Below are 26,086 nucleotides of genomic sequence, written 5' to 3' on the forward strand. Positions count from 1 at the left end.
TTGGTGTTACAAACCGGTACTAAAGGTCTTCCCGCCCGTGGCGTTGGCTCGTGCCATGTGGTAGCCCTTTAGTGACGGTTCGTGTTGAATCTTTAGTTCTCATCCTTTAATGCCGGTTACAGAACCGACACTAAAGGGCCTTACGAACCGGTGCTATAGCCCGGTTCTGCACTAGTGTAGGGCGAGGCGTCATTCAAGAGGGTCGACCAGGAGAGAGCTCACATAATACGGTCCAACCAAAGTTTGAACATGCGGGCCCCAACGAAGTGTGGTCCAACCAAAGTTTTTTGTGTAATATCCATGTGAAATCCTTCTCGCAGAAAAAAAAAACCCATTGTAAGGCAAAGCAGTGTGTGTTACAGGAGCGGAGTCAAGTCAGGCCGGGGACTGCTCTTCCTCCGCCGTTCACGGCCTGCTCGCCGGCGATGGCTCATAACCCGCGTTACCTCCGGCGCCTCCTCCTCATCGCCGCCGCCGCGGCCTTCATCTACATCCAAGTAAACCCCTCCCCCCTCCTTTGCTCTGCTCTCTCCACGGATCAGATCCATCCGGCTCAGCCAGTCGCCGGCCAGGGATCTGACCGCCTCTACTTCGGTTTCCCGTTTCTGTTCAGGTGCGGCTCTTTTCTACCCAGTCCTCTCAAGACGCCGGACGCGTCGTCCACGCGGAAGCAGTAAGCCCCCTCTTCCTCTCCGTGTCAGGCTCATTCCAGGGCATAATCCAAGATGTTAACCTGTTCTGCTCTACAGGATCAACCTGATCTCCCCGTCGCCGCTGTTGTCATAATGGCTTGCAATCGACCAGACTATTTGCAGAGGACAGTTGAATCTATCCTCAAGTACGCTTCGTCCCCATTCCTCTGTTTTCCAAAAAAGAAGAATTTCCTATGCTATTATATGTTGATGAGAGCCCACTCTGTCGATGACACCTGTGTATTATATAGGAAATCAAATTGAAATCTTGTCACCTCACTTGTCATACAACAAACATCTCATAAGGAAACTTAGACCATTACTCCCTAATCTGTTTACAGCCTATTTGCCCCTTTTACTTCCATGTAGCTTCAGTTTGTGTGTACTTTGTAGAACACACTTCCTTACCACATGATGGACAATGACTCTTCCAGGTATCAGAAAGCAGTTGCTTCAAAATTCCCACTGTTTATATCACAGGTAATGCTAATAGTAATTTCAGTTCTTGTTCTCGGTCTCTTTAAGTGTGTGGAAGGATATTTTTACATTGCTTCTTCCAATTGCAGGATGGAACTAATGGAGAAGTAAAAAATAAGGCCTTGAGTTATGCCCAAATAACATTTATGCAGGTGTGGAAAGAAACACTTGCTCTATGCTCAATTGCCTCATACCATAACAGAACATGCTCTGCTTCTCCTGTAATATTGCTAGCATAGCTGATACTACAAGTTATTGCGTGACTGCTTACTCTAAGTAGCTATATGAATGCAAAAATAAATAAATAAAATTGATAATTTGGCCTGCAAGAAGCTGTAGATGTACCAAGAGGTGGTAGCGAATCTAGATGGAGGTAGGACTTGAAGCGTATTGCCAGTTTTAACTTCTTCAGGAGATTATTTTGGTACTGCGAAAGTAGGTTATGTGGGTGGATGTCAAATGAGCGATGTCAATGGTCCAAACATGAAATGGTATGCCCCTGGTACAGCATCAATTGGAACTGCTACCCTTGAGAAAACCGTGTAATGCATGGAGAAGGGGTGGGGCTGGGAGGATATTGGATCTGGATGATTGCACCTTTTATCAGTTCAGTCTTGTCTAAATAGCATTTACAGTACTTCTCTAGACATACAGGCTACGAGCAAATGATTTGTTTAGCTAGCACTCAGTGTTCCTTTTCCCTTTGATGTGGTGCAGCATGTAGATCTTGAACCTGTGCACACTGAAAGTCCTGGGGAAAACATTGCATATTACAAGATAGCTAGTAGGTGATCCTCAATTGATGCGGTATTTCTTAAGGCTGATGGAATGATTGATTTTTGTTCTAAATATGTTTCTCAATTCAGACCACTATAAACGGGCCTTGGATGAGCTATTCATTAAGCATAATTTTGGTCGAGTAATCATTCTGGAAGGTCTGATCTCTTTGATGATTCTTCAACTGTCTTGTTCTTATATATATTGCACATGCCATCTCATTTCCATGGTTTAATGGTTAATAGATGACATGGAGATAGCCCCAGATTTCTTCGACTACTTCGAAGCTGCAGCGAAATTACTTGATACTGACAAGTATGTTACAACTGTACTCTGACTATTGATGGCAAAGGCAATTGATTAATATCAAGTGTTTCTAATTAGGTTACTGTAACTGTTGTTGTTGTTGTGGTATTGTAGGTCGATAATGGCTGTTTCTTCTTGGAATGACAATGGGCAGAAGCAGTTCGTTTATGACCCAAGTTAGTATTCTGATAAGCATTTGTTCAACTTTATTTCCGCATTGATAGGGAAAGTTACTCACTATTGTAGATAATGCATTGCAGAAGCTCTTTATCGTTCGGACTTCTTTCCTGGGCTTGGATGGATGCTAACAAAGTCAACATGGATGGAGCTATCACCAAAGTGGCCCAAAGCATATCCTTACTGTTGCCTACTGATTCTTAGATTAGCAGCTATGCTTTTTTTTACTACCTTGTATCAGCTGTTTCTTCCTTGACAAGAGTTTACTTATTGGGATGATTGGGTGAGGCTAAAGGAGGTACACGGAGGTCGGCAATTTATTCGACCAGAAGTATGCAGAACATACAACTTTGGCGAGCATGTATGTTGGCTACTCTATTACAATGCAAATTGATGACTGCATTTTTGCATGCAGTAACAACCAGCTGACTAGCCCTTGAGTATTTGAGCCATTGACTCTGGCTTGCTGGCATTTAACACTTGTGTTTTTATGCGTCCACTCCAGGGATCAAGCATGGGACAGTTCTTCGATCAGTACTTGAAACCAATCAAGTTAAATAATGCTCATGTATGCAATCTTCATATATATTTCAGTTTGTACAAAATTTATAAGCTCTTTGTTGCTGAGATTTACCTTGTGCCCCGCAGATTGACTGGAACTCCGAGGACCTGAGCTACCTCACGGAGGTAAGATTTAATCTGCTCCTCAGAGAGAAAGTTGATGTTTCCATAAGAGTGTGTCTAATGCTTGTGTTGGTAACATTAGGACAAGTTCTTGATCAAATTTGGGAAAGATGTCGCTAATGCCACACCTGTGCGTGGATCCGATGATTTGTTGAAGGCCCACAATCTGGATGTGGACGTAAGGATTCAGTATAACGATCAGAGCGATTTCGAGCGTGTAGCTCGTCAGTTTGGAGTATTTGAAGAGTGGAAGGTTCCCTTGCTAACCCAATTTAATTCATTTATCTTTCGTTCTCAAGTATGGCAAGTGATAAATCTCTGAGTGGTGATTCTTTGCTCTATTAGAAAAATGCAATTTTGCATTTGGACTAGAAATGCGTAAGAACCTGAGTAATACTCCCTCCGTTCCAAAATACTTGACTTCCATTTGTCCAAAAATGGATGTACCTATATACTAAAACATGTCTAGATACATCTATATTTTGATAAATGGAAGGCATGTGTTGTGGAACGGAGGGAGTAGTAGTCTACCGGTGCAAAACATTATTGCTCATATTTTATTTTTTTCGGCCAATTTCTAAGGACGGTGTTCCACGGGCAGCTTACAAGGGTGTGGTGGTCTTCCGATACGAGAGCAGTCGAAGACGAATATACCTTGTCGGCCCTGACTCTCTTCGTCAACTTGGGGTTTAGCTTAGCGGTGCCGAGGTGGGAAATTTCTCTATTGACACCCTGTGTATCGCTGTCATTACTCGTTACTGAGGTAATTAATTGTTCTCTGTGTGTCTTTCAAGATTCACACAACATGCTGTGTGGTTGAAAATCTGATTCTTCAAGTCGTGGCATCATAGGGACGTTGTACATTCAGATTTTCAGATACATGTCAGCAATGTAAAGTATTAACCGAACAACATAAGTTGGTATATGACGGCCAACAGTGATACCTGGAGCTACTGCGTGCTGCTCTATGAGCTCATCACGGGGCGCCGGTGTGTCGATGGGGAACCGCCCAGAGGACGAGCAGAAGGTGCTGGACTGGGTGAAACCATATCATCTAGGTGTTGATCTGAATCCCTTTATTTTCTACATCCATACCTGAATCCTGGTTGAACATACACTAGTATATGTGCTGGTGTATTGAGTGATCTATTCCACCCAAAAGAATGACAGTCTGCAGCTTCAGCTGTAAATGGAGATTATTTATATGTTGTAATCACAGACTATATATTTGTAATCCAAACAACTCGATGCATTGGCATCCATTACATTTTTTGAATGGCATGAAACATCTTTTTTTGAATTACGGCAACATTTTTTTTACATTGTATCAACATTTTTAAAAATACCATGAACAGTTTTTTAACATGTCAATTTTTTAAAATGTATGCAATATATATTTTTTGAACTACATGAATATTTTTTACATCGTAGAAATATTTTTGAACATGCCATGAAGATTTTCTAGAGAAATTTGAATTGTTTTAATCTGATGAACATCTTTTTAAATGCTATAACATTTTCTAAAAGATGCACAACATTTTTCTAACACTGCATGAACATTTTGTGAACGTGGAATGAACATTTTATATAAATTTAAATTTCGAAATATTAATTCAAAATATTTCAAAATATAAACCAAAAAATAAGTAAATGAAAAGAACAAAAAAAGGGAAAGGAAAAAGGAAAGGAAAGAAAACAAAACGCTGAAAGGACGCACGCCTCATGCTTTAGGCAGGCCAATCTGCACAAGATGCAGGCGACCGCACCGGAAGACAACAGCTGGCTCGGCCGAGACCTCCTATATGCCGCATTTTGCGGCCAAAATAGGTCGCGTGACGCACAGGAGTCGTGCAACTGGGGCCGGCCCATTCGCTGTCCGTCAAGGAATGAAAAATTCGCCAAAAAAGAGGGAGGATTCGAACAACGACCTTCCATAGTTGCACGTGTTGCTCTAGCCACTGCGCCAGGCTAGCTAAGGCAAAACAATAGCAGCAGGAGGTTAAATAAACTGCCACAGCGGCGAAAAATAAAAACCAATTCAGCCAATTACAAATTTTCAAAACTGCAGTATTTTTTGGAATATGTGAACTATTTTTTGAATTAGTGAAAAAAAATTAAACATGCGGACAATTTTTTGAATTTGTGAATACATTTTGAAACATGAATTTTTTTAATATGTGAACAAATTTTGAATTTCCCAAAGATTTTTCGAAAACATGAACATTTTAGGAATTTATAAACAATTTTTTAAAGCACAAACGATTTTTGAATCTTGAGAACAAATTTGGAAGACCGAACTTTTTTTTAAGCACGAACATTTTTTGAATCTTGAGAACAAATTTTGAAAAATCCCAAACAAATTTGGAAGCACAAACATTTTTTGAATATGTGAATAAAAAATTGAAGTCCGGTACATTTTCGAAATTCCAAAAGTTTTGAACTTTTTTGTGTAATGAGAAATTTTTTGAATTTTGAGAACATTTTTTGGGAAACACGAACAAAATTTAAATTTCTTGATTTTTTTTAAAGAAAAAGAAAGAAAAAAGAAAATCATAAACATTCTGTAAAACTGCGAACATATTCTGAAAAAGAAAAATAAACTTGAAAAAGAAAAGGAAACAAAAAACAAAAAATGAAAAATGAAAAATAAACAAAAACCGAAAACAAAGAAAAGAAAACGAAAACAAAGAAAAGAAAACGAAACAGAAAAGTGAAAAATGGTGGAAAACCAATCAAAGGAAAAAACTGGTTCATGAAACCTTCTAGAAGTTTCAGCGGTGGGGCAGTTTGTAAGTTAAGTGGGCCGGCCCAAAGCATCACTCGATCGCTCGCCCCTGTGCGAAGCGCCGGCAGTTTGCCGCAATGAGCGGCCAATAGGATTTTACGACTCGGCCTACTAGCTGGCGCAGCTACATAATGGCTGGGTCGGGACAAGCTGGCGTATCGAGTGGATCATGTGAAAATGGACGGCAGCTCTCTCCTCCCCACCTGCCCTTCTTCTTCTTCTTCTTCTTCTTCTTCTAGGCATGTACTATTGCCTTGTATAAAAGGTCAGGCGGGCTTGTTCTAGACGCTTGGATAACATGCAATATTTATGCCCGCTTCCCTAATCACTAACACTTCTTTTTCGATATAATCCCTCTAAACACATCTATGAAGAAGATCTCTCCTTACCCTTTCATAATCAATGGTAGGATATATGGATTATATAATCATATAAAACCATTGATCCAGCCATACATAATTAATCTTATACATGCAATAAATTACCAGACCTCCTAGCCAGCGGCCGCCTCCAAAAAACTAGGGTACTTTACCTCCCGCCACTAGTAGAAAAACGACTTTTAGTACCGGTTCGTAAGGACCTTTAATACCGGTTCTGGAACCGGCACTAAAGAGTGGGGACTAAAGGTCCCCCCTTTAGTCCCGGTTCAACACGAACCGGGACCAAAGGCTCACTACGTGGCACGAGGCGCGTCGTGGTCTGGGGGACCTTTAGTCCCAGTTGGTAAGGATTTTTTTATTTTTATTTTTGAAATAAAGCAACAACAGCCCGCCTACTGGGCCGGCACAGGCTGCATATGACTAGAAACCCAATCTCTACTTGGGCCAGGATGCAGGCCCGTACGGCCCAGTAGGCCCCATAGGGCAGAAGACTTGCAATAGGCCCACAAAGGCCTGCTTAGAGAGGAGCTCGACACGGTAGCCGCGGCGGGGCTTATAAACCGGTGCGAGCTCCTCTCAACTAGCGAGGTGGGACTAAACATTATGCACTGCGGGTGGCAGCGCACCATCTTTAGTACCAGTTGGTGACTCCAACCGGTACTAAAGGGGGGGGGTCTTTAGTACCGGTTGGAGCCCCTTTAGTACCGGTTGGAGCCACCAACCCGTACTAAAAGCCGTGGCACGAACCGGTACTAAAGGTTTGCCACGAACCGGTACTAATGAGCGCCGCCCGCCTAGCCGTTGGAACCGGTACTAATGGTCACATTAGTGCCGGTTTAATTACAAACCGGGATTAGACCCTTTTTTTACTAGTGCGCCAGCGCCGGGGCCGGTCCGTCCCGTCTCCAGTGGCCTTAGGGCCATGGAGGTGGAGTGGATCTCGCCCCTTGCTGGTGGGACGGCTCAGTTTTTAGATATTTTTTCGAGCTTTGTTAGGGTTTGTGTCCTGCTCCGGAAGACAAGACGGTGGCGGCCCCCTGAAGATGGAATAAAGTTCTCTTTGCCTAGCCTCTGTTTTGGTGATGCATCTAACATCATCGGTGGGCATGTGGAGGTGTGTCTCCGACGGATCTGTCTTTGGTGGATTTGCTCGGATCTGTTCGTCCTTCGTCTTCGTTCGTGTGTTTTCAGGATGGATCCTTTTGATCTACACTCTTCATCTGTGGCGGTTGCTTTTCTGCTGCGTTGGTTTTATGGGGTCTTAGCACGACGGATGTCGGAAAACAACGTGCTTTCAAACGGACCCTTGTGGCCTATCCGAACACACTTCATTGAACATGGTCAATTTTGGGACATTCTTAAAATAACCCCAACTTTTGCAAGTAGGCGGACATGCCCATTGTAGGCATTCATATCTAGTTTGAACGACTTCCGACGCCGTATGCAAGTTGTGATATGTTCGGCCATTTATCAACCTTTGTTACTCAAGAAAACTCCAAAAATTGCAAAAAATGTTGAAAACCCACACAACTTGGCATGATGCCTTGCATTGGTCATACAAGATCATGAAAAAAATGGGTTCATTTAAGGGATGTCGAGTAACAAGGTGCTCCCAAACGAACCCTTTTGGTGACCGCAAACACTCCTTGTTAAACATGGTGTTTTTTTAGAAATCTCAAGACTGGCCCCAACTTTTGCAAGAAGGTGGGCATGCCCATGTTAGGCATTGATAACCCACAAGTATAGGGGATCGCAACAGTTTTCGAGGGTAGAGTATTCAACCCAAATTTATTGATTCGATACAACGGGAGCCAAAGAATATTCTCAAGTATTAGCAGCTGAGTTGTCAATTCAACCACACCTGAAAATTTAATATCTGCAACAAAGTATTTAGTAGCAAAGTAATATGATAGTAGTGGTAACGGTAGCAAAAGGTAACGTTAGTAAAAGCAATGTTTTGGGTATTTTGCAGTGATGATAGCAATAGCAACGGGAAAGTAAATAAGCGAATAACAATATATGGAAAGCTCGTAGGCAATGGATCGGTGATGTAGAATTATGCCGGATGCGGTTCATCATGTAACAGTCATAACCTAGGGTGACACAGAACTAGCTCCAGTTCATTGATATAATGTAGGCATGTATTCCGAACATAGTCATACGTGCTTATGGAAAAGAACTTGCATGACATCTTTTGCCCTACCTTCCCGTGGCAGCGGGGTCCTTACGGAAACTAAGGGATATTAAGGTCTCCTTTTAATAGAGAACCGGAACAAAGCATTAACACATAGTGAATACATGAACTCCTCAAACTACGCTTGACGGTGTCCTGGACTAGGGGATACTCACCACGTCGTCTCCCGATCTATTAGATTGGGCTGAGGCCCCCCATGGTCGTATACTCATGGGCCAGTTCGGACAGCTGCCACATATAAGGAAGATTCCACAAAGACTTGGCGATCAAGACAAGGACTTCTCCTCACCGGCGTATTCTGCTAGGACTCTTGTTAACCTAGGCCTCTGGTGCATTATATAAACCAGGGCCAGGCTAGTCGATAGAACATACAGAACATACAATCATACCATAGGCTAGCTTCTAGGGTTTAGCCTCTCTAATCTCGTGATAGATCTACTCTTATACTACCAATATCATCAATATTAATCAAGCAGGACGTAGGGTTTTACCTCCATTAAGAGGGCCCGAACCTGGATAAAACTTCGTGTCCCTTGCCTCCTGTTACCATCCAGCCTAGACGCACAGTTCGGGACCCCCTACCCGAGATCCGCCGGTTTTGACACCGACATTGGTGCTTTCATTGAGAGTTCCGCTGTGTGATCGGCAAAAGGATCGATGGCTCGTCTGCAGGTCAACTGCGATGCCGGCATCTTTCGCCGGCTCGACTGGTCACCTTGGCTCGACCGAGGACCATGCTCCATCTCCGATCATCATGTTCGGACGAGGGCCTTCATCAACATCAACTCCAATCTCTATCAAGATCATGGAGGAATCATCCATGGAGCTCGGGGGCTCAACATCAACATTGCCCTCGGGCGACCATGCTATTTTCCGAACAACAAACTTGTATCCGCTGCCACCACCCTTTAGAGCATCTCTTTGACGATCCCTTTGGTGGAATTGTGCGGAATTGAGTCTACAACAACCCTGGAAAATTTCGTCGAGTTCCGATGAAGAAATCCCCGACAATCTACGATATACTGGAGCCCTGTCAAATCTGGACGGGAATCTGGACGAGTGTAGGGCATGGTCTCCAGAGCCCAGCTCGGAGGTCCTTTGGAAGATCCAACCGTTCATCTACTGCGGAAATCCTATATCTACCACCCTTCCAAATTTCAGCTCGATCCAACGGTTCAAACTCCGCGAAACTTCCGATGAGTGTACCAATTTCCGGATCTGTTTTCTGCGCGAATACGGATCCGACCCGAATTCATGTTTCTTTATGAACGTGATATTGGAAAACTTTTTTTAAGAAATTTTTTTCTATGGTATTGTGCGTTGTTTTTAAACACGTATCCATAAAATTTTAAACCTCCTTCGAGGTAATCTTCACCATCACGCTGGTGTCAAACCAGTCCGGCGGTATTGCTCCACGGCTGCCGACCTGCGCTACACTAGTCGCCACTTTATTGAGCCGAGCTCAATTCATTCGATCATCATCTCGGCAAGCCGAACAAGAGTTCGGCATTGCGAAGGATAAATCATCACCAACACCGCCGCCCCACGGATTTCACGGAGCGGGCATACCGGCATCATCACACGGTCGCTTCATCAAGCCGGCATCGACCACGTCACGACCTGCATCGGCAGGGCCGCACTATTGCTTCTTCAAGCTGGTGTCCATCACGCCGACCTACTTCGACTCATCGGCTGACATCGAGGCTTCGACATCTCGGCTGGACCGGAGGCTTCGCCATCTCTTCATCAACTTACTCCGGACACTTCGGCGTCACTAGCCGACCAACTCCGTCACGTTAGCTGGACCGAAGGCTTTGCCTCGGCGAGCCAACCTTTGCCAGCATTGCCATGCCGTTGTTTTATCGCCCATCAGGCAATGGGTGTGCGGATCGAGTCCCAATTTTGCGAATCACCTTCCTTCGGATTGCTACAACAAATAAACCAGGTGCTATTAATCCCAGTATTTTTGGGTTCATTTTTCTCAAGGAATTATTACTCTGGTTTGTCCATCATCTATACATAGGTCTATCAAATGATGGCCGCATTAACGACGGTCGCGTGATGTTTCGGTCAGTTTCCGTACATAGTCCGGCGAACGCCGCATCCGGAACTCGGACCGACCTGTGAATTCAGGCTTTGCCACGCCTTTACCGCATCACGCCGACGCCCTGCATCGACATTGACTTCGGTGCCAGGCCATATTTCTTTTATTACTCACTTTGCATAAATTATTTATTATGCAACGATTTTTTATTATTACTACTATTATCTCCGATTTGCACTATTTTTTGTGCACAGGAAAATGATCCCGGGACTTCGGCGTCACTCTGCCGGTCTGCATTGACCGTGCTATATCACCACTTCGGCGTGTCGAGCTCTCTGCTCCGCCACCTCAGGACCGGCTTGGGGGATGGAACCTTGCCCCGCATCAAGCTCGGACCGCGTCATCAATACCGAACACATTAACCAGCTAAGTCGCTTTCATGGTCAAAGTTTTAATTTCTAACTTGTGTTTGGTTCGACCAAGCATTATACTTTTTTGGAAAAAAGTTGCTTGTAAAAAATTTCCTTGTCCAAACTTTGTTTGTGACGCATAAATTCAAATACCCCGTTTACTTGGGGCTTCCTTTATGAAGCTTTTCCTCTTGCATATGATTATACTTGTACGGCTTCGTTCCTTGTTCGTGTATTACGCCACAATATGCACCATATTGACTTAAGCGATTTGCAAGCTGGGTTGCCTCGCTCCTGTGTTTACCCCTACGTTCCCGATTGTTCGGCTAGGGAGTAAAGGGAGCACCTCTACGATTGTCACGATCGGGTCGCCCGAGCCGGACCTCAGACTGGGTGAAGCCGAAAGCTAGGGCTCTTATAGTTTTCCATGATGGTCGGCACACAACGAAACTCATGAGTACAAAAAATCTATTGCACAAGTCTCATAATAACAATGAGCACCGAAGAAAGGTATCGGTGGGGGTACTATTTTCTTCGAAGATGCTTCCTACACTAATATAGCATAAGTTCCCTAAGCGCGCTTTGTCTATTACAGCCTTATGGCCTGATTGCCTGGTTATTGGAAACACCGTCGATATTCTCGACAGATGGAGTACATAACACTTTTCGGTCCTTGACTGAAGAGGGAGAAGCTGACGGTCGGTTAAGACACGTTTAAAGTTCGGTTGAACATAGATATGATATAAGTACTTCGGTACATGCAATCGTTCTTTTACTCAAGTCACTTGGGGGCTCTTAAGTTTATTTGAGCCATTTTATAATAAGTGTTCTTCTTCTTAGTCGTTGCAAAGTATTATTATTATTATTATTATTATTATTATTATTATTATTATTATTATTATTATTATTTATCATTCCTTTTTTCGACACGAGTGTGCGGTCACTAGCCGGGGAGCCTAATTTCTCTCTCAAAGCCGCTAGAGTTTAGTTTGCTAAACTGGCCTGATGAGAAGTACTCCGCCCTCGGGATAGGAGGTTGAAGCCGTAGGCTGACCCGCTCGAAGTCTTGAGATAGGATGTATCATGTTAAAGCACGACATAAGCACTTCTTTTTTCTAAGACCAACTTTCGGATTGGCACCGAACACTTGATATTGTTCGAACGTCATGTTTTTACTGACGTTTCTTGGTTTTCCAAGATTTTTGGCACTTTTAAACTATTTGTGCTTTTCCAGCATTAGTCTCGCAGTGCAACGCCGGACACCTTTAGGGATTCGGCAAAAACATTCTCAGATATTGCTATATATGCATCAGTTTCGAATTGTGCCTTCGGTCAATAGTTGGGTTGCCCGGCTCCTGCACTTGCTTCCTACGTTCCGTTTTGTTCGGCTAGGCGTGCAAAGGGAGAACCACTGCGATTGTGCTTCCAGCTCACATGGTTAAGCACCTCAGTGGAGAAAGCCGAAAACTGACTTTCACAATAAGCGTAAACTGGTCAGCGATCCGATGACTATGTTAAATGATGGGCCGTTCATAACATTGGCCGAAGTGTTTACGGCTTGACCCCGACTGTCGCCGAACACTACCGGGGGCTATTAACTGGCCTCCCAAACTAAATCCTCAATATTTTGCTCTTACATTAGAGCTGAGGTTTAATGATCATGCTTAGCATGACAACCCAAAGAAAGGAACCGATAGCGGGACTATTTTTTTTGGAAGACATTTCTTCTGTTAAACAGTAATATAACTCTCTGCGTACCTTTGTTTATAAAACCGTATGGCCAGATTGCCTTGTTTGTTGTAAATATTTGCCCTCATAAAGGCTTTATAAAGTAGGACAAACACTCCTCGGCTCCTGGCCGAGGAGGTGGAAGCCGATGGTCGGTCAACAAAGTTTTGTACAATGCAGATCCGAGCATTAATGACGTAAAGTACTTGGATACATAGAGTCATTACACATAATTTGCGGTTTTACTATGGATATTGATCCTTAATTCGGCCACCCGTGCCCGCATTAAGGCTCGGGGGCTACTGGGCTTCGGGCTTATTATTTACAAATATTAAAGGGGCACATTGATCCCCTGATCTGGTGTTACCACCCGACCAGTGTCTCGGGGGCTACTGCATTGCTTGTCCAATGCAGAAAACTTTATGTGCAATATAGTTTCCGAGGAGATTTTGATCCTCAGGTTGGTCGGCCGCACCCAACCTGAGTCTCGAGGACTGAGCACGCCGCTTTTAGTGTCCCGAAGTATTCTGCCGAGCTTGGACTTGATCCCCAGGCCGATTTTGCAAATCAACCTGAGTCTCAGCGGCTACTAGGATCAGCGGTCTTACGTCATCCTTCAGGTGCATCTCGGGTTTTAGACCGATACACACCTTGACGGCTACTGGCTATATATCTCGGCAGAGAATAAATTGCACCAATAAAAAATATTCACAAAAATCGGCCCACATTCGGGGTGGTGCACCACCTCGGAAGCAGCCCGGCATAAAACTCGGGCGCTAGTGGCTGGCTCCATAGAGGGCATTTACGGCATTAAACTCGGCTAAACTCCTTCAAACTTCTTTGAAGCAAGGTGATTTATGACACCTCAGATATAGTCCGGCGTTGGAGCTCGGATACATAGTCCGGCGTTGGAGCTCGGATACATTCCGGCGAGCTGGGAAGCGGTCCGGCGTTGGTGCTCGGTTGCAAAAGATACCTCGAATACAGTCCGGCGTTGGAGCTCGGACGCAAGAGGACGCTGCCGCCTGGGAACAACTTCAAACCCGAGGTGTGGCGTAAAAATAACAAGGCATTGGTAAGGCCGGAAACTTAAAGGGGCTCCTCGGATACCCGACATGTAAACTCGTCGAATGCATTTCAGTGATCCTCAAGATCGAAGATAAAGAAGATTTGTTGAACCAGTTTTCAAGACCGACGACCGAACATGAAGAACAGTTCGGAATAATCGAGGAGCGTCCCTAACTTGAAGACCGGTTCAGGGGGCTACTGACGGTGTCCTGGACTAGGGGGTACTCACCACGTCGTCTCCCGATCTATTAGATTGGGCCGAGGCCCCCCATGGCCGTATACTCATGGGCCAGTTCGGACAGCTGCCGCATACAAGGAAGATTCCACAAAGACTTGGCGATCAAGACAAGGACTTCTCCCCACCGGCGTATTCGGCTGGGACTCTTGTTAACCTAGGCCTCTGGTGCATTATATAAACCAGGGCCAGGCTAGTTGATAGAACATACAGAACATACAATCATACCATAGGCTAGCTTCTAGGGTTTAGCCTCTCTGATCTCGTGGTAGATCTACTCTTCTACTACCCATATCATCAATATTAATCAAGCAGGACGTAGGGTTTTACCTCCATCAAGATGGCCCGAACCTGGGTAAAACTTCGTGTCCCTTGCCTCCTGTTACCATCCAGCTTAGACGCACAGTTCGGGACCCCCTACCCGAGATCCGCCGGTTTTGACACCGACAAGGGTCATCACCGGTAAGTATCCCGATTATTGTCACTTCGGGGTTAACGGATCATAACACATAATAGGTGACTATAGACTTGCAAGATAGGATCCAGAACACTCATATATTGATGAAAACATAATAGGTTCAGATCTGAAATCATGGCACTCGGGCCCTAGTGACAAGCATTAAGCATAGCAAAGTCATAGCAACATCAATCTCAGAACATAGTGGACACTAGGGATCAAACCCTAACAAAACTAACTCGATTACATGATAGATCCCATCCAACCAATCACCGTCCAGCAAGCCTACGATGGAATTACTCACGCAGGGCGGTGAGCATCATGAAATTGGTGATGGAGGATGGTTGATGATGACGATGGTGACGGATTCCCCCTCTCCGGAGCCCCGAACGGACTCCAGATCAGCCCTCCCGAGAGGTTTTAGGGCTTGGCGGCGGCTCCGTATCGTAAAACGCGATGATTTCTTCTCTCTGATTTTTTTCTCATCGAAACTCAATATATGGTGGTGGAGTTGGAGTCGGAGAGGCAACAGGGGGCCCACGAGGTAGGGGGCGCGCCCTAGGGGGGCAGGCGCGCCCCCACCCTCGTGGCAAGGTGGTGGCCCCCCTGGCCTTCATCTTTGGCAAGTATTTTTCTTATTTTCTGAAAAGTGTCTTCGTGAAGTTTCAGGTCATTCCGAGAACGTTTGTTCCTGCACATAAATAACACCATGGTAGTTCTGCTGAAAACAGCGTCAGTCCGGGTTAGTTCCATTCAAATCATGCAAGTTAGAGTCCAAAACAAGGGCAAAAGTGTTTGGAAAAGTAGATACATTGGAGACGTATCAACTCCCCCAAGCTTAAACCTTTGCTTGTCCTCAAGCAATTCAGTTGACAAACTGAAAGTGATAAAGAAAAACTTTTACAAATTCTGTTTGCTCTTGTTGTTGTAAATATATAAAGCCAGCATTCAAGTTTTCAGCAAAGATTATAACTAACCACATTCACAATAACGCATAGGTCTCAAGTTTACTCATATCAATAGCATAATCAACTAGCTAGCCATAATAATAAAACTCGGATGACAACACTTTCTCAAAACAGTCACAATATGATATAACAGGATGGTATCTCGCTAGCCCTTTCTGAGACAACAAAATATAAATGCAGAGCACCTTTAAAGACCAAGGACTGACTAGACATTGTAATTCATGGTAAAAGAGATCCAGTCAAGTCATACTCAATGTAAAATAACAGTAATGAATGCAAATGACAGTGGTGCTCTCCAACTGGTGCTTTTTAATAAGAGGATGATGACTCAACATAAAAGTAAATAGATAGGCCCTTCACAGAGGGAAGCATGGATTTGTAGAGGTGCCAGAGCTCAGTTTTGAAACAGAGGTGAATAATATTTTGAGAGGTATACTTTGATTGTCAAGGTAACAACCAAGAGATGGCTATATCTTCCATGCTACACACATTATAGGCGGTTCCCAAACAGAATGGTAAAGTTTATACTCCCCCTTCCACCACAAGCATCAATACATGGCTTGCTCGAAACAACGAGTGCCTCCAAGTAACAAGAGTCCCAGGGGGAGTTTTGTTTGCAATTATTTTGATTTAGTTTGCATAAAGCATGGGACTGGGCATCCCGATGACCAGCCATTTATCTCGTGAGTGAGGAGCGGAGTCCACTCCTCTTGAGAATAACCCGCCTAACATGGAAGATACAGACAACCCTAGTTGATACATGAGTTATTCGAGCATACAAAACAGGATATTTATTTGAAGGTTTAGAGTTTGGCACATACAAATTTACTTGGAACGGCAGGTAGATACCGTATATAGGTAGGTATAGTGGACTCATGTGAAATAACTTTGGGGTTTAAGGAGTTTGGATGCACAAGCAGTATTCCCGCTTAGTACAGGTAAAGGCTAGCAAAAGACTGGGAAGCGACCAGCTAGAGAGCGACAACGGTCATGAACATGCATTAAAATTAATCAACACCGAATGCAAGCATGAGTAGGATATAATCCACCATGAACATAAATATCGTGAAGGCTATGTTGATTTTGTTTCAACTACATGCGTGAACATGTGCCAAGTCAAGTCACTTAAATCATTCAGAGGAGGATACCACCCTATCATACCACATCATAACCATTTTAATAGCATGTTGGCACGCAAGGTAAATCATTATAACTCATAGCTAATCAAGCATGGCATAAGAAACTATGATCTCTAGTTGTCATTGCAAACATGTTTATTCATAATAGGCTGAATCAGAAACGATGAACTAACCATATTTACAAAAACAAAAGAGGTCGAGTTCATACCAGCTTTTCTCATCTCAGTCAGTCCATCATATATCATCATAATTGCCTTTCATTTGCACGACCGAATAGTGTGAATAATAATAATAGTGCACGTGCATTGGACTAAGCTGCAATCTGCAAGCATTCAATAAACAGGAGAAGACAGGGCAATATGGGCTCTTTTGTCAGATCAACAATAATGTATATAAGTGCCACTTCAACAATTTAATTATGGTCTTCTCCTATCGATCCCCAAAGAAAAGAAAAGAAATAAAACTATTTACACGGGAAAGCTCCCAACAAGCAAAAGAAGAACATGAAATATTTTTGGGTTTTCTTTTTAATTACTACTACATGCATGTAAATTAAACTGATTAAAACCTACAACTAATTTTTTTGGTTTTCTTAAGGTTTATTAAACACACAAGAAGAAAGCATAAAAAGGAAAATAAATTAGCAGGGATGATACAATGAAAAAGTATGAGCACCGACATCTAGCAATGAGTGTGTGAGCATAAATGTAATGTCGGTGAGAAATACGTACTCCCCCAAGCTTAGGCTTTTGGCCTAAGTTGGTCTATGGCCACGACTGGCCTGGTTGATATCCATAATAGTAGCTGGGGTCGTACTGTGATGCAGCAGCTATCGCCTACTGAGCTGCAGCGTGGCGACGAGCGGCCTCCTCTCTCCTCTCGTACTCATCTGCCTCCTCTTAGTAATAGTATATCCTCCTCTTGCCTGATAATCAAAGAAGGCAGGAGCAGGGAGAGTAATACGGACAGCACGGTGTCTGTCAAAGATTAGTCGATACTGGAGAGATGATTCGTTCCTCTCGACAAACTGGTGGTGAACCATAGCATTAAAATCTAGATAGGCAGGAGGTAATTCAATATCATCTTCGCGTACATCTATACCAAGAAAATTAGCTATGCGGGTTGCATAAATTCCACCAAAGAAATCTCCATTACATCTATTAAGATGCAACCTACGTGCAACAATGGCTCCCAAATTATATGATTTGTCTCCTAACACAGCACTCCTAAGAATACTAAGATCGGGACACACATGTGACATGCCTCATCCTTACCATTTACGCATCTACCTATGAAGAGAGCAAAATAATGTATAGCAGGAAAGTGAATGCTCCCTATGGTAGCTTGTGTAATATCTCTAGATTCTCCCACAGTTATATTAGCAAGAAAATCTCTAAATTCAGATTTGCGAGGATCCCTTATACTACCCCATTGTGGAAGTTTACATGCAGTGGTAAAATCCTCTAAGTCCATGGTATAAGATTTATCATAAAGATCAAACAGGACAATTGGAGAATTATGTGAAGTTGAAAATTCAAACCTCCTCACAAAGGAGCTAGTGAGCTCATGATACTGACTGCACTTCTCTTCCTCGAAGCTCACGAGATAAGTGTTACGCAAATATGCGTTGAATTCTTCTTTTATTCCTGCTCGATCCATAAAATTTTCAGAAGGCCACTCACAAGGACGCACTGGAGCGTCTCTTGGTGGCTCTTCGTCAGCATCACGCATTGCAAGACTGGGTCCTTGCTTCCTTGAAGAACCACCTTGGAACATTTTCCTAAGCATTTTTCTTTCTCTGAAAAATTCTGAATTTTTTTAGTAACTTCAAAATAAAAGTAAAACAAACTCAATAATATTGATAGCAACTACTCCTACAAGTGCCTAGGGCCTATATCATGCATCAAAACTACTTTTGACCATATAAATTTGACATGCAAGCTCAAGAACAGGGTCACCTAAGCAGCAAGAATTTGCAATGAATAAAGCACTAGAACAAAAACTAATTGGACCAATGGAGGAGTCACATACCAAGGAACAATCTCCCCAAGCAGTTTTGAGAGAGGTGCTTTGAGCAAGGAGATCGAAAATGGCAGCAAAACGAGCTTGGACTCGGGTTTGAGCTGGTTATTCGTGTTTGGGGGAGGAAGGAGTGTATGGGTGAAAGGATAAGTGGAGGAGGGCCACCATGGGCCTACGAGGCAGGGGGCGCGCCCTAGGGGGGGTGGGCGCGCCCTCCACCCTCGTGGCAAGGTGGTTGGTCTCCCTGGTGTGTTCTCTGTTCCATAAATTCTCAAATATTCTAGAAAAAATCATATTTAATTTTCAAGGCATTTGGAGAACTTTTATTTTCGAGGTATTTTTATATTGCACGGATAATCAGATAACAGACAGGCAAATATTTATTTTTATTTTATTTAATATAAATAACAGAAAGTAAAAGTGGGATAAAGAAAGTTGTGCCTTCTAGTTTCATCCATCTCATGATCATCAAAAGGAATCCACTAACAAGGTTGATCAAGTCTTGTTAACGAACTCATTCCGAATAACATGGAACCGGAGAAATTTCGAATAACACTATGTTACCTCAACGGGGATATGCACATCCCCAATAATAAGAATATCATATTTCTTCTTGACAGTAGGAAGAGGAAATTCAAAACCTCCAAATATAATCGATGGAATTTTTCCAATAGAGTTGATACTATGAACTTGAGGTTGTTTCCTCGGAAAGTGTACCATATGCTCATTACCATTAACATGAAAAGTGGCATTGCCTTTAGTGCAATCAATAATAGCCCATGTACTATTCAAAAAGGGTCTTCCAAGAATAATAGACATACTATCGTCCTCGGGAATATCAAGAATAACAAAGTCCGTTAAAATAGTAACGTTTGCAACTACAATAGGCACATCCTCACAAATACCGACAGGTATAGCAGTTGATTTATCAGCCATTTGCAAAGATATTTCAGTAGGTGTCAACTTATTCAAATCAAGTCTACGATATAAAGAGAGAGGCATAACACTAACACCGGCTCCAAGATCACATAAAGCAGTTTTAACATAGTTTCTTTTAATGGAGCATGGTATAGTGGGTACTCTTGGATCTCCAAGTTTCTTTGGTATTCCACCCTTAAAAGTATAATTAGCAAGCATGGTGGAAATTTCAGCTTCCGGTATCTTTTTTTTATTTGTAATAATATCTTTCATATACTTAGCATAAGGATTGGTTTTGAGCATATCAGTTAATCGCATACGTAAGAAGATAGGTCTAATCATTTCAGCAAAGCGCTCAAAATCCTCATCATCCTTTTTCTTGGATGGTTTGGGAGGAAAGGGCATGGGTTTCTGAACCCAGGGCTCTCTTTCTTTACCATGTTTCCTAGCAACAAAGTCTTTCTTATCATAACGTTGATTCTTTGATTATGGGTTATCAAGATCAACAACAGGTTCAATTTCTATATCATTATCATTACTAGGTTGAGCATCATCATGAACTTTATCATTAACATTACCACTAGTTTCAGGTTCATTACCAGATTGTGTTTCAGCATCAGAAATAGAAATATCATTTGGATTCTCAGGTGTTTCAACAATAGGATCACTAGAAGCATGCAAAGTCCTATCATTTTTCTTTTTCTTCTTTTTAGAAGAACCAGGTGCATCTATATTATTTCTCTGAGAATCTTGCTCAATTCTCTTAGAATGGCCTTCAGGATACAAAGGTTCCTGAGTCATTCTACCGGTTCTAGTAGCCACTCTAACAGCATAATCATTATCTTTACTATTCAATTCATTGAGCAAATCATTTTGAGCTTTAAGTACTTGCTCTACTTGAGTGGTAACCATAGAAGCATGTTTACTAATAAGTTTAAGTTCACCTTTGACATTAGCCATATAATCACCCAAGTGTCCAAGCATATTTGAATTATATTTCAGTTGTCTACCAAAATAAGCATTAAAGTCTTCTTGCTTAGCCATAAATTTATCAAACTCATCTAAGCATGGGCTAACAATTTTAGTAAATGAGATTACAACTTTATCATATCTATAGAGAGAATTTACATTTACTACCTGTGTCGGGTTATCAAGACCATGAGTTTCTTCAATAGGTAAAGGATTTGGATTATATGTTTCTTCAACAGGCGGTAAATTAAGACCATGTATTTATTCAATAGGAGGTAAATTCATAACATCTTCAACTTTAATACCCTTTTCTTTCATAGATTTCTTTGCCTCTTGCATATCTTCAGGACTGAGAAATAGAATACCCCTCTTCTTCGGAGTTGGTTTAGGAATAGGCTCGGGAATTGGCTCCGGAAGTGCCCAATTATTTTCATTTGTCAACATATTATTCAATAAAATTTCAGCTTCATCCGGTGTTCTTTCCCTGAAAACAGAACCAACACAACTATCCAGGTAATCTCTGGAGGCATCGGTTAATCCATTATAAAAGATATCAAGTATTTCATTTTTCTTAAGAGGATGATCAGGCAAAGCATTAAGTAATTGGAGAAGCCTCCCCCAAGCTTGTGGGAGACTCTCTTCTTCAATTTGCACAAAATTATATATATCCCTTAAAGCAGCTTGTTTCTTATGAGCAGGGAAATATTTAGCAGAGAAGTAATAAATCATATCCTGGGGACTACGCACACAACCAGGATCAAGAGAATTAAACCATATCTTAGCATCACCCTTTAATGAGAACAGAAATATTTTAAGGATATAAAAGTAGCGAGTTCTCTCATCTTTAGTGAACAGGGTAGCTATATCATTCAGTTTAGTAAGATGTGCCACAACAGTTTCAGATTCATAATCATGAAAAGGATCAGATTCAACCAAAGTAATTATATCAGGATCAACAGAGAATTCATAATCCTTATCAGTAACAAAGATAGGTGAAGTAGCAAAAGCAGGGTCAGGTTTCATTCTATCATTTAGAGATTGCTTACTCCATTTAGCTAATAATTTTTTAAGTTCAGTTCTATTTCTGCAAGCTAAAATAGCTAAAGAAGCATCTTGATCAAAAACATAACCCTTAGGAATGGCAAGTGGTTCTTCATCATCACTTTCATCAGTATCATCAGATTCAATATTTTTAATTTCTCTAGCCCTAGCAAGTTGTTCATCAAGAAAAGCACTAAGTGACATAGTAGTATCAGGCATAGAGGTAGTTTCATCATAAGTATCATGCATAGCAGAAGTGGCATCATCAATAACATGCGACATATCAAAACGAATAGCAGAAGCAGGTGTAGGTGTCGCAAGCTTACTCAAAACAGAAGGTGAATCAAGTGCAGAGCTAGATGGCAGTTCCTTACCTCCCCTCGTAGTTGAGGGATAGATCTTGGTTTTTGGATCTCTCAAGTTCTTCATAATGATAAGCAGATATATATCCCAAGTGACTCAAAGAATAGAGCTATGCTCCCCGGCAATGGCGCCAGAAAATAGTCTTGATAACCCACAAGTATAGGGGATCGCAACAGTTTTCGAGGGTAGAGTATTCAACCCAAATTTATTGATTCGACACAAGGGGAGCCAAAGAATATTCTCAAGTATTAGCAGTTGAGTTGTCAATTCAACCACACCTGGAAACTTAATATCTGCAGCAAAGTATTTAGTAGCAAAGTAATATGATAGTAGTGGTAACAGTAGCAAAAGGTAACGGTAGTAAAAGCAATGATTTTGGTATTTTGTAGTGATGATAGCAATAGCAACGGGAAATTAAATAAGCGAAGAACAATATATGGAAAGCTCATAGGCAATGGATCGGTGATGGAGAATTATGCCGGATGCGGTTCATCATGTAACAGTCATAACCTAGGGTGACACAGAACTAGCTCCAGTTCATTGATATAATGTAGGCATGTATTCCAAACATAGTCATACGTGCTTATGGAAAAGAACTTGCATGACATCTTTTGTCCTACCCTCCCGTGGCAGCGGGGTCCTTAGGGAAACTAAGGGATATTAAGGTCTCCTTTTAATAGAGAACCGGAACAAAGCATTAACACATAGTGAATACATGAACTCTTCAAACTACAGTCATCACCGGTAAGTATCCCGATTATTGTCACTTCGGGGTTAACGGATCATAACGCATAATAGGTGACTATAGACTTGCAAGATAGGATCCAGAACACTCATATATTGATGAAAACATAATAGGTTCAGATCTGAAATCATGGCACTCAGGCCCTAGTGACAAGCATTAAGCAAAGCAAAGTCATAACAACATCAATCTCAGAACATAGTGGACACTAGGGATCAAACCCTAACAAAACTAACTCGATTACATGATAGATCCCATCCAACCCATCACCGTCCAGCAAGCCTACGATGGAATTACTCACACACGGCGGTGAGCATCACGAAATTGGTGATGGAGGATGGTTGATGATGGCGATGGCGACGGATTCCCCCCCTCCGGAGCCCCGAACGGACTCTAGATCAGCCCTCCCGAGAGGTTTTAGGGCTTGGCGGCGGCTCCGTATCGTAAAACGCGATGATTTCTTCTCTCTGATTTTTTTCTCATCGAAACTCAATATATGGAGGTGGAGTTAGAGTCGGAGAGGCAACAGGGGGCCCACAAGGTAGGGGGCGCGCCCCCCACCCTCGTGGCAAGGTGGTGGCCCCCCTGGCCTTCATCTTTGGCAGGTATTTTTTTCTTATTTTCTGAAAAGTGTCTCCGCGAAGTTTCAGGTCATTCCGAGAACGTTTGCTCTTGCACATAAATAACACCATGGTAGTTCTGCTGAAAACAGCGTCAGTCCGGATTAGTTCCATTCAAATCATGCAAGTTAGAGTCCAAAATAAGGGCAAAAGTGTTTGGAAAAGTAGATAGTTTGAAGACGTATCAGGCATCCATATCTGATTTGAACGACTTTTGACACCATATGCATGTTGCTACATGTCCGGCCATTTATCGGCCTTTTTTCACCAAAAAAACTCCCGAAAATGTAAAACTTGTCAAAACAACTTGAGTTCGTGCCTTGAATTGGTCATACAAAGGCCATGGAAAAAATTAGTGGGAATTTCCTGAGTATTCACGTGCTGTTTCTTAGCCTAAGAAATGACACGTGAATACTCAGGCAGCTTCCATGCCATATTGGCCTAACTTCCCATTGGATTATGACAATTAGCATTATTTCTCAAAATCAGCTCACAGACACAATCAATATTTAACACATATATCTACCAAGGAGGTTCACAAACCTGTCTACATAGTTGGTGTTCCGATGCTACAAGCTTTGTCGCTAATGTGATATTCCTACCACTCCTTGTAACACAAGCATGGCATTTTATTTTGGTATTCCAGCTCCTATTATAGATGGTGAACGTCTGAAGAGGTATGTGTTTTAGAGGGTCCATTTTTCATCTTGTACGTACACACGATTTTACAATCAGATGAGAACAATCCTGGAATGACAATCTTGAGGTGGATTTATGAAGAACTTCCAACTGAATACAAGGAAAGGCTGCAAATATTGTACTTCCTGCATCCTGTAATTTATTCTTGGCTGGCCATGACCACACTAGGCGGGCTCTTCTTAAGCGGAGGGTCGGTTTTCTATGAGAAGCTCTCCGTCGTCATTGATTAGTTTCTCCGACTGGATGAGATCCACCCTTTCTACGGTGATAGCCTTCATGTGCTCTATAACAAGGATCATTACAAACTTGCCTTGGGTCAGATCAACACTGCTAGAAATATCATTGCAAATATCTCCAAGGACTGAGGATGCTTAAGTATGAAGGCACCATGTACCGGTGCAAGTTCCTGAAGGTAGCTGCACTAGGTCACTATATACTTGTTCTAAAGCGCATCAGTCCTAGTCTGGCAGAGCAGATCAGGCAACACATGACCATGCTTCTATCAATAGAACGAAAGACCCGTACTATCTTGATGTGTGAATTACCAAATGTTGGGAAGAGCTCTTTCATGAACAAGGTTACAAGGGCAGATGTGGACGCACAGCCTTATGCTTTCATGACAAAATCCCTTTTGATGGCCACACAGATTACAAGTATTTGCGTTACCAAGTGATTCATACTCCAGGTATCCTTGACCGGCCTTTTGTGGAAAGGACCATCATAGAATTGTGCACTATCACTGCTCTTTCCCACTTGAGGGTTGTTGTGTTGTTCTTCGTCAACATATTTGGGTCTTGTGGGTACACTATTGCTCAGCAAGCTGCACTTTCCCATAGTATAGAATCCTTGTTCATGAATAATCCTCTAGTCATTGTGTGCAAGAAGACTGATTTGCAGCAACTTGCTGGGCCTTCTGAAGAGCATATGAAGCTGGTAATGCAGATGAAGGCAGAGGCAGAGGCAGATGCCTCTCACTTCTATGCACGCGTCAACTCCACCTAATTAATCCTACATTGCTCATGTTTTACATCTCTACTATCTCCTCTTGGCTCATTAGTTCATGATTCTATCATGTTTTACTAATGTTGTCTTGGAGAGAGCAAAGATGACTAGGTAGAGCAATAGAGACATAGTAGGCACCGATCATCCTTATAATCAAAATTTTGACTTTCAAAAGCAACAAAATTTCTCTCACCCTCGAAATTTCGTAAATTTCCTTAATGTCGTAAATTTCAAAAAAAAACAGCAGATTAATGAAATATTTATTTAAATTTAGATAAATTCAAATTTAAAGTATTGAATAAATTACTTTTAGAATTATTTTCACAGCAGAACTCATCTATCCCAATGGTGCATCTGTTACGTAGACCCAGGTTCAAAACCTAGCAACCTAACTATTTTTGCCGAATTTTCATACGACGGGAATAATAAAAAAGACTAAAAAACCAAAATTGAGCGTATCTAGGATTTGAACTGTAGGGCTTAAGTACGAAAGAATAACTTCCTACAACCATGCTAAGCAGAGGGGTATAATTTAGATGGATTCGGCCTGTCTTTTTTAAGTGTGATTTTAAACCAAAATAATTTGAGTGAAACACAAATATTTTGATTACCCTCGTAATGAGAGAAATTTCAGCTCATCGACTTTTTTCCTTTGGTCAGATGGCCAACATAATATATCCTCTCCAGCTAATAAAATTTCTTAGTATATCTATATTCTCCATAGTTTTTGTATGCTAAATTGCTAATACATGTTTCTTACATGACGAGATCGTTGTCCGATGATTTCACTGGTGTGATCTACCCACTGCTCGGTTGTCACTTGAAGTATTGTTCAAAACATGATACAATTGGAACAATGTTCACACAAGTGAACAACTTTCAGGACTATTTCCACTAAGTTGATTTTAGTTTAGCGTTCTTTTCTTTCCAAATGATGCCTTCATGCTGTGGACATCCAGGATTCAAAGAGAACAAGATTTTTTTATAAGAACATAATTTTGCTTTCAACTATTTCTTTGGGAAACATGCATATACATAAAAAATGTGCTTATATGTAGTTTAAAATGTGATATTCTATATTAATTACATGGCCTTTACTTTTTTGCTTTGTAGTTTTGTGAAGGCTAGCTAATGGAAGTCTTCACAGAAGTTGATGGTGGAAGTTCCGGTAGAGTGACTGTTCCAGTAG

The 26,086-nt window shown here is 42.1% G+C and overlaps 1 protein-coding gene across 7 annotated transcripts; it reads left to right on the forward strand.

Annotated features, from left to right (window-relative positions):
• The first annotated feature begins 309 nt into the window (after positions 1–309).
• LOC125546044 (alpha-1,3-mannosyl-glycoprotein 2-beta-N-acetylglucosaminyltransferase-like) lies at positions 310–4,416 on the forward strand. 7 transcript variants are annotated; one of them, XM_048710163.1, is made up of 16 exons: positions 310–497; positions 614–673; positions 750–838; positions 1,127–1,172; positions 1,259–1,321; positions 1,887–1,953; positions 2,036–2,104; positions 2,192–2,261; positions 2,367–2,428; positions 2,513–2,603; positions 2,697–2,790; positions 2,935–2,997; positions 3,078–3,116; positions 3,196–3,366; positions 3,696–3,821; positions 3,908–4,416. In XM_048710163.1, the coding sequence occupies exons 1-15, from the start codon at positions 426–428 to the stop codon at positions 3,804–3,806; spliced, it is 1,167 nt and encodes a 388-aa protein (XP_048566120.1). In that variant the 5' UTR covers positions 310–425; the 3' UTR covers positions 3,807–3,821; positions 3,908–4,416. The 7 variants fall into 7 exon arrangements, 5 of the variants coding, with proteins under 5 accessions (XP_048566120.1, XP_048566117.1, XP_048566118.1 ...); XM_048710160.1 differs by having other exon boundaries at positions 3,715–3,876; positions 3,965–4,416; XM_048710161.1 differs by having other exon boundaries at positions 3,715–3,876; positions 3,982–4,416.
• Positions 4,417–26,086: the final 21,670 nt, after the last annotated feature.

The sequence above is a fragment of the Triticum urartu genome, chromosome 3 (assembly GCF_003073215.2).
Source record: "Triticum urartu cultivar G1812 chromosome 3, Tu2.1, whole genome shotgun sequence".
Classification (NCBI taxonomy): domain Eukaryota; kingdom Viridiplantae; phylum Streptophyta; class Magnoliopsida; order Poales; family Poaceae; genus Triticum; species Triticum urartu.

Excerpts from the sequence above, each read along its gene's own strand:
- LOC125546044 (XM_048710160.1), top strand. The coding sequence starts at position 426 with ATGGCTCATAACCCGCGTTACCTCCGGCGCCTCCTCCTCATCGCCGCC. Across the intron at positions 2,262-2,366 it reads AAATTACTTGATACTGACAA|GTCGATAATGGCTGTTTCTT; the intron begins GTATGTTACAAC and ends GTGGTATTGTAG. Across the intron at positions 3,877-3,964 it reads TGTCATTACTCGTTACTGAG|GGACGTTGTACATTCAGATT; the intron begins GTAATTAATTGT and ends GTGGCATCATAG.